At 36.7% G+C, this 9,626-nt stretch overlaps 1 protein-coding gene across 1 annotated transcript; it reads right to left on the bottom strand.

Annotated features, from left to right (window-relative positions):
• Positions 1–6,125: 6,125 nt before the first annotated feature.
• Positions 6,126–8,417, bottom strand: LOC139841104 (uncharacterized). The gene has a single exon (XM_071831337.1). It carries the CDS (start codon positions 8,415–8,417, stop codon positions 6,126–6,128), a length of 2,292 nt encoding a protein of 763 aa, XP_071687438.1.
• Positions 8,418–9,626: the final 1,209 nt, after the last annotated feature.

Genomic DNA, 9,626 nt, shown 5'->3' with positions numbered 1-9,626 from the left:
AATTCTAGTTTAAGAAAACATTTATGCCATACACCAACATGCATTTAGTGTATGGTTCATTTGAAATCCATTTTCAAGTCTTGTAATTTGCCAATTACTTGATATAAACCATTTTATATATATGTGATCCTTTTCTTGTTCTTAATAACCATTTATTTAGGTCTTTAGTTGCTTTTAATTTAACCAATTAAATTGTCATCTTGCATGTTATTAATACGTCTAATTTAACCAATTAAATTGTCGTTTTGCTTGTTGTTATCTTGTGATTAATTGTATCAACCAAACATACAATACAATAAACAACAAACAACCACACATGCAAAACAAGTATGTTCACAATCTAGCCATCTTGGTGGACATTTGTTTAGCCGAAAACAAATGTCACCGGGTAAAGGGGTAATAATACAAAGTAGGAGATTTCAAATCTCCCACTTAACCTTGAATCCATATGCTCCTTGTGTTCTTCAAGTCTTCATCATCTTGTATCTTCATTTTACAAAATATGTATCCTAATACATTTTTATCTAGAAAATGAAAATACAACCTATTCTATTTTACATACCAAATATAAAATAAATTACATAACCAAATGAATTATTACATGCCAAATGAATAAATATTATTACAAACCAATTGAATAAATATTAATCAACCATGCATGCAACCAAACACAAGGTCAAGGCATAGATTGTGAACTTACAACATACAACAAAATTGACCAATTTGCAAGTTCCAAACCCACTTTTGGAACCCTTAAAATTCGGCCAAAATCATGAACCCACCCAAACCCGAATATTTTTACATTCTACTTTCATGCATGTACATAGAATGCAAAGTTGGTGGGTTTTAAAGACCATATATTAGAAGCATATTTCATTGACTTCGGCTCTAGATACCATTGATGGAATTCGATATAAAAACATGTTCATAATGTTAACATAGTCACAAAACCAATTTTATGAAATTTAAAGTAAGCGGAAGCATGATGATTAAGAAAACAAGTTTATATCTTAAACCATTTTAAGTGAATTCCATGTATGTATCAAGTCATGAAAATAAGCTTACATATAATTAACAAGGAAGTAAGGTTCAATACCTCCTCAAGCTAGTTGAGGGTTGTTTGATACAAGAAGATGATGAACAAATGTGTTGAAACTCCAAGCTTTTGATGCACCAACACCACCCTTGAGCTTAGTTATGTTTTAAACACTTAATCACCTTTAAACCAAGCTTGTAACCCACTTCCTTTGAACCCAAAATTCTGGACAGCAGCTTGTCAAAAGATGATGGTGAATGGAGTCTCAAAACTATGAAACCTCAAGAGATAATACCCCAAACTTTGCGCCAACACCCTAGCTATTGGTTAGGATTTATTTACACTTGAAATTAGCTTGCAAAAATCAAATTATGAAGCCTTCTTTGTACCAAAAAGGCCACGGCAGTAGCAGCTGAATGCAGTATTTTTTTTCAGTTTTTGCAAGCTTAAACTTTGTAGTTATCACTTGAAAGAATCATTCAAACTTTGGTTAAAGTGTAGCACAAGTTCATAAGGAGTTGTGTAGTATAAAAGGTAACAAAACAAGCATGTGTGGTCTTTCTTGGAGACCCAAAAAACTTCCACACATTATCTTTATTAATAATACTTGTAAGTTTATAAAAATTTATAAACTTGTTATAAACTTATGTATTATTTTGTTACATATACATTTTATAAAACCTTTTATAAAATATAACACAATATAATCATTTAAACCTATAAACAATTATATATAAATTATCCAAATAATTTATCTCAAGTGACAATATTTTAGATAACCCGATTTTCTAAAATTCAAGTGTCGCGTATTTGCTTAATGAACCAATCGTTAAGATCAAATACGTATAAGGTGTTGGTAAGTTTGTTATTGGGTATGACCCGACTTGGATCATAACATGTTAGCCACATTAATTAAATATGTCTCTCGGGCATACGAAAAACTTACAATGTATATATATATACATATATGTATATATATATATATATACATATATGTATATATATATATATACATATATGTATATATATATATATATATATATGTATATTTATATATATATATGTATATATATGTATATATATATATATACATATATATAATTTTTCCCCATTTTAAACCCCTAAAACCGGCACCAGCAAAATTACACTGGCGTAAATTACGCCGGATCTGGCGTAAAATACGCCAATACAATTTCTGGCGTAAAAACCTGGCATATTTTTACGCCCAAGATGCAAATTTTTTCTGACTCCACGAGTTACATAGGCGTAAAATACGCCAAAACTGGCGTAAATTACGCCAACACTCAGGTACCAAAATTTTTTTAAATTTCCATTTTCCACATTCTTTTCGCACAAAACATTTTTGGGACTAAAAACCTTGACCCCCTCCCACACTTTAAGCATTGCATTGTCCTCAATGCATAAAGTTAGAGATGGTCATTTTAAACCAATCCCATTTTAAGCCTCAAAATGGTACTTTGCCCCGCCCGTATGTACAAAACAAAATAAAAACTTACAAACTTTACAAAGGTGTGCGGATTTTTGATGGAGTCGCGCACTCGACTCCTCTTCCGGATTAGCATTCGTCCGGATCATCGGCCCCGTTGTTGCTAGAGCCGAATCCATCTTCTATACGGAGCGTGATCATGTTATCTTCATCTTTAATTATCAAAGTCCCCGTATCAAAATCTAGTGACATCCTTGCGGTTGCTAGAAATCCTCGTCCCAATACAATTGGAGTGTTTGCATCCGGTTCACAATCCATAATGAAGAAATCTTCTTTGTAACCAATACCGTCGATAATGACAAGAACATCTTCTGCAACCCCGATTGGGTCATCAACAGTTTGATTTCCAAATCGAATACTCGTATTAGTTCAAACCAACTCCCGGATGCCTATTGATTTTGCAACCTTAGTTGGCATCATATTAACACTTGCACCCGAATCTAGCAATGCCCTGTAAGTCTTCTTCTTTTTAAATTGACACATAACCGAAAACTCACTCGGATCTCTATATTTTATACGAGGCTTAAATTCACATTGTGGTTTAGGCTTAACATACTCAACTTCAATCGTCCAACCCTCGTCATCAATGAAAGACGTCCTGGTGTTGTTCATGAACTTATCTGTATTCTTTTTACCCCACATACTCTCAAGCGTATTTTGAACCTCTTCTACATCTATATCTGATCCTTTATCTAGCTCCGGTGTTTCCTTAACCGTGTTCTCACTAATACTTTCAACTTTGCTTGAATTCTCTTCACTCTTCTTCTTCAATTGTCTTTCCAAATAGAAGTGAAAAGACTTCTCTTCTTCTATAACCTCTAGAAGCACATCATGTTCTTCCGGACTTAACTCGAACAACATCTTCTCGGTTAACTTGTGGTCGCTCCTAGCTTTTTTGAACTCCTTATACTTTCGTTTCATGGAGTCATACACAATTTTAGCTCGTTCATCTTCGCTTAACTCAGAGTCTAAGCGTTGATCAAAGCGAATACCCCCACACTCAACACTTTGATAGATTTCGTCCATGTCTATAGTATCCTCTACCATTTCTTCACTAACTACTTCATTTGTGTTAACCTCTTGTATCCCAAGCATCATACAATAACACTCATCAAATTCTCTCTCAACTATATATGCCGAAGGAAAACGCATATTTTTCGAATTACAAAATCTAAAAGTTCCGTTTCCTCCTTCAAAAGCGATAGAACCTGCACCCGGGTCTATTTTACAATCCGCGGTTACAATGAATCCACGCCCTACTAACAATGGAACATCTTCATCCGTAGGCATATCAAAAATGGTGAATGGTACTTCAAGGAAAACACCTTTCACACTAACCATCACATCACGAAGTACACCAAGTGCCTGAAACTTAGTATTGTTGCCAAGTGTGATGACCGCATCGGATTTAGTCAACGAACATAAAGAATATTTGTCATGAAATAATCACTTGTACGTCACGTATGACATGATATTAATTGTAGACCCCGTATCGGCAATCACCTTGAATTCACGATGATCGTTAGCGAAGTGGGGTAAGACCCTAATGAAACTCAATTCGAACAATACTTCCCCTGGATCTTCTTCATGATGACGAAACTCCGGCCTTCCCTTAACATCTTCTTCCAATGACAACTTTTCATCAAACTCATCAAAACATTCATCTGAAATAACCTCAGACACCTCGTCCTCGGGCGTATCATCAAATCGCCCATCATCATCCCAAACGTCACAATTGGGCATACGACTAATAGTAATATTTTGATCAAGTCACGCATCAATGTTCTCTTTACTAACATAATTCTTTTATTCATTCACCCGAATTGTTCTAAGTTGATGGACTTTCATGGGTTCAAAATGAACCGTTTCAACTACCTTGGAATCTTCAAGCGATGAATTTAAAGCAATTTTTAACCGCTGCCCATTAACCAAAAACAGTTCTCCACCTTTTGGATCTTGTATTTCAATTGCCCCATGTGGAGTAACCTTGGTAACCACATAGGGACCGTTCCACTTACTTCTCAACTTACCTGCAAATAACTTTAGCCTTGAATTAAACAACCACACACTTTGCCCCACTTCAAACGTCTGCCTTATGATTTGCTTATCATGAAACGCTTTCGTTTTCTCTTTGTAAATTTTTGAACTTTCATAAGCATCGCGTCTCAACTTATCCAGCGCCGATAGGTCTAACTTTCTTGCTTTTCTTGCCTCATCCATATTCATGTTCACCTGTTTAATAGCCCACTCTGCATGATGCTCAATTTCAACAGGTAAGTGACATGCCTTCCCATAAACAAGTCGATAAGGTGAAGTACCAATAGGGGTTTTATAAGCTATCCGGTAAGCCTAAAGCGCATCGTCTAGTCTTAAAGACCAATCTTTGCGATTAGGATTTACGGTTTTTTCAAAAATCCTTTTTAATTCCCTATTAGATACTTCCACTTGCCCACTTGTTTGGGGATGGTAAGGCGTATAAATTCGGTGATTTACCCCATAATCCCTTAAAAGGTTAGCAAAATGCGAGTTCTTAAAGTGGGAACCCCCATCACTAATTATGGCCTTAGGTACACCATGACGACAAAAAATATTTTTCTTAATAAACTTTAGGACAACTTTGTGGTCATTGGTCTGAGTAGCCTCAACCTCCACCCACTTGGAGACATAATCAACGGCTACTAGTATATACTCAAACCCAAAAGAAGGTGGAAAGGGTCCCATAAAATCTATGCCCCAAACATCAAAGATTTCACAAACCAAAATTGGGTTCATGGGCATCTCATTATGCTTATAGATTCCCCCCATCCTTTGACACCTAGCACAATTTTTAACATACTCACATACATCTTTGAAAATAGTAGGCCAAAAGAAACCTGAGTCGAGTACTTTGTACCCGGTTTTCTTTACCCCGTAGTGTCCTCCACATGCGAAAGTATGACAATGAGCTAGAATGTATTTATGCTCATCTTCCGCCACACATCTTCTTATGATTTGGTCAGGTCTAATTCGGTAAAGAACCGGGTCCTCCCAAATATAATGCTTAACCTGCGATAAAAAGTAATCCCTCTTGTGCTTGTTCTAATGCTCCGGTATCTTGTCAGTCACCAAATAGTTAACAATATGCTCGAACCAAGGTACCTGCACAACACTAAACAAACACTCATCCGGGAAATTCTCCTGGATCGGTTTAGCAAGGTCAAACGGTGGCGGGGGTATCCTAGATAAATGGTCGGCTACCACATTCTCTGTACCCTTTTTATCCCTTATTTCTAAATCAAACTCTTGTAGCAACAAAATCCACCTAATCAATCTAGGCTTAGACTCTTTCTTCTCCAGCAAGTGCCTTAGGGTACTATGGTCCGAAAAAACAACTACCTTAGACCCCCACAAATACGATCTAAATTTGTCTAAGGCAAACACTACTGCTAATAATTCTTTCTCGGTTGTTGTATAATTCACTTGGGCATCCGAGAACGTCTTACTAGCATAATAGATAACAACCGGTTTCCTATCAATTCTTTGACCCAAAATAGCCCCAGCCGCAAAATCACTAGCGTTGCACATAATTTCAGATGGTTTGGTCTAATCGGGTGATTGCAAAATGGGTGCTTCGGTCAACTTACGCTTAAGGGTGTTAAAGGCCTCCTTACATTGGACATCAAAGTCAAAAGGTGCGTCTTTTAATAACAAATTACACAATTGTTTAGAAATAACGCTAAAATCTTTGATAAACCTACGATAGAATCCCGCATGTCCCAAAAATGATCTTACCCCCTTAACATTGGTCGGTGGAGGTAATGTAGCAATAAGTTGAACTTTTGCTCTATCTACTTCAAATCCCCGCTCAGACACAATGTGTCCCAAAACCACCCCTTCCCGAACCATAAAGTGGCTCTTTTCCCAACTAAGGACAAGGTTAGTCTCGGTACACCTCTTTAAAACTTTTTCCAACATATTCAAACACGACTCAAAAGACTTGCCAAATATTGAAAAATCATCCATAAAGATTTCTAACGACTCGCCTATTAACTCTGAGAAAATACTCATCATACACCTTTGAAAAGTAGCCGGTGCATTACATAGACCAAAAGGCATTCGCCTAAAAGCATAAGTTCCATAAGGACACGTAAAAGTCATTTTTTCTTGGTCATTAGGGTGAATAGGTATTTGGTTATATCCCGAATACCCATCTAAGAAACAATAAAATTTCTGACCTGACAACTTTTCAATGATTTGATCAATAAAAGGCAAGGGAAAGTGATCCTTTGAAGTCACAGCATTTAGCTTCCTGTAATCAATACATACCCGCCAACCCGTCACGGGACGGGTTGTGATCTTTTCACCTTCTTCGGTTTCCATTACCGTTATCTCAGCTTTCTTTGGCACTGTTTGTGTGGGACTTACCCACTGACTGTCTGAAATAGGGAAAATAATCCCTGCGTCTAACCACTTGAGAACTTCCTTCTTTACAACTTCCTGCAAATTCGGGTTCAACCTGCGTTGCGTATCATGAGCAGGTTTAACCTCCGGATCTGTAAATATCCTACACATACACACTGAGGGACTTATCCCTTTCAAATCAGCTATTGTCCACCCTACTGCAGCCTTGTACTTATGAAGCACTTCCATTAAAGCTTTTTCCTTCACACCTGTCAAATTTGAAGCAATAATAACTGGCAAAGTGCCATCAGTACCTAAAAATGCATACTTCAAATGAGAAGGTAAGGGTTTTAACTCAAGAGTCGGTGGTGACTCTAGTGAAGGTCTCGTATTAGTATCAATGGATTTAGGTAGTGGCTCATATTTATGAGTCCACGGTGGCAACCTAGCATCCATTGTACTTGCTACTGGTAATTCGACTGCCTTAACCTCTTCACATTCAACATCCTCTTCATCACCTAAGCAAAATACTTCTATTGGGTCATTGGTTATTAGGTGAGAAGTATGTTTTTCCACTAATTCATCAACCACATCTATCCGATAGCATTCATGGACATTCGGTGTATGAAGAGAATTAAAGATATTAATCCTCATCTTGCGATTACTGAAAGATATGTCCATAGCTCCCGTTCGACAATTAATGTGAGCATTAATGGTGGTCAAAAATGGGCATCCCAAGATTATAGTGGGTTGGGCATCTCTATTCCTAGGTTCAATATCCATAACAACAAAGTCAACTGGGTAATAGAAATCCTCCACTTTTACTATCACATCTTCTAATATCCCCCTAGGAGTTTTGACTGACTGGTCCGCTAGTTGAATAATTATGTCAGTTCTTTTCATTAGACCCAATTCAAAATGGTCAACTAAACAAAAAGGTAAGATATTAATGCTAGCTCCTAGGTCCAATAACACCTTTTTCACATTCACGTTTCCTACTGTCACAGCTATCAATGGGGTCCCTGGGTCCTTAAACTTAGGTGGAAGTGTACCCGAAACAACCGCACTAAGGTTCTCGGTTAACTCCACCTTTTTGGGTAAAGTCGCCCTTTGCTTCCTCTTTTGAGTGCAAAGATCCTTTAAAAATTTAGCATAAGACGAGACTTGCCTAATAGCATCGAGGAGGGGTAAATTTATCTTAACCTGTTTAAACGTTTCCCACATGTCCTCTGGTTGTGGTCCCTTTTTCCCATAAGGGAATTGGTTTGGAGACTCTAAGGCCTTGGGAAATGGGACGGGTTTTGATTCCGTCTCCGATTTCCCGGTCTCATTAACAATTGGGTCCTTATTTTTCACCCCTTTTCCCTGGTCATCAACTTCACTTACCTCTTCCTCATCAAGAACGATAGGAGACTTACTTGACTCTTGTTGCACTACCTCTTTTTCACTAACCTTGTTGTCATACTTCTTTCCACTTCTCAAGGTATCTACCATGTTAACACTATGCCCTTTTCCTTGATCCTTATGATTCGGATTTAGAACCGTGTAGCTTGGAATTGTACCTGGTTCCCTGTTTCACTTACTTGCGTGTAGAGACCTGTCCTAATCTATCCGGATGAAGTCCATATCGGTTATAAATGATTCACAACAGTTGATTACATCGCGAGGTACTTGACCTCTATATGATACATTTTACAAACATTGCATTCGTTTTTGAAAAGACAATCTTTCATTACATCGAAAGTTGACTTCGTGCATACCATTTTATAATATATCTAACTATAATTGACTTAATAATAATCTTGATGAACTCAACGACTCGAATGCAACATCTTTTGAAATATGTCATGAATGACTCCAAGTAATATCTTTAAAATGAGCAATTGCACAGCGGAAGACTTCTTTCATACCTGAGAATAAACATGCTTTAAAGTGTCAACCAAAAAAGTTGGTGAGTTCATTAGTTTATCATAAAGAATCATTTCATATTTCCAATTCTCATAAACATACGTCCCATGCATAGATGAAATGTCCCGTTCTTATTGATTAAAAACGTTCCATATTAATTGATTTCGTTGCGAGGTTTTGACCTCTATATGAGACGTTTTTCAAGGACTGCATTCATTTTTAAAACAAACCATAACCTTTATTTCATAAATAAAGGTTTAAAAAGCTTTACGTAGATTATCAAATAATGATAATCTAAAATATCCTGTTTACACACGACCATTACATAATGGTTTACAATGCAAATATGTTACATCGAAATCAGTTTCTTGAATGCAGTTTTTACACAATATCATACAAACATGGACTCCAAATCTTGTCCTTATTTTAGTATGCAACATCGGAAGCTCTTAGTATTCACCTGAGAATAAACATGCTTTAAACGTCAACAAAAATGTTGGTGAGTTATAGGTTTAACCTATATATATCAAATCGTAACAATAGACCACAAGATTTCATATTTCAATACACATCCCATACATAGAGATAAAAATCATTCATATGGTGAACACCTGGTAACCGACATTAACAAGATGCATATATAAGAATATCCCCATCATTCCGGGACACCCTTCGGATATGATATAAATTTCGAAGTACTAAAGCATCCGGTACTTTGGATGGGGTTTGTTAGACCCAATAGATCTATCTTTAGGATTCGCGTCAATTAGGGTCTCTGTTCCCTAATTCTTAGAT

Source organism: Rutidosis leptorrhynchoides, chromosome 4 (genome assembly GCF_046630445.1).
Source record: "Rutidosis leptorrhynchoides isolate AG116_Rl617_1_P2 chromosome 4, CSIRO_AGI_Rlap_v1, whole genome shotgun sequence".
NCBI lineage: Eukaryota > Viridiplantae > Streptophyta > Magnoliopsida > Asterales > Asteraceae > Rutidosis > Rutidosis leptorrhynchoides.
This window is presented reverse-complemented; position numbering and strand designations above follow the sequence as displayed.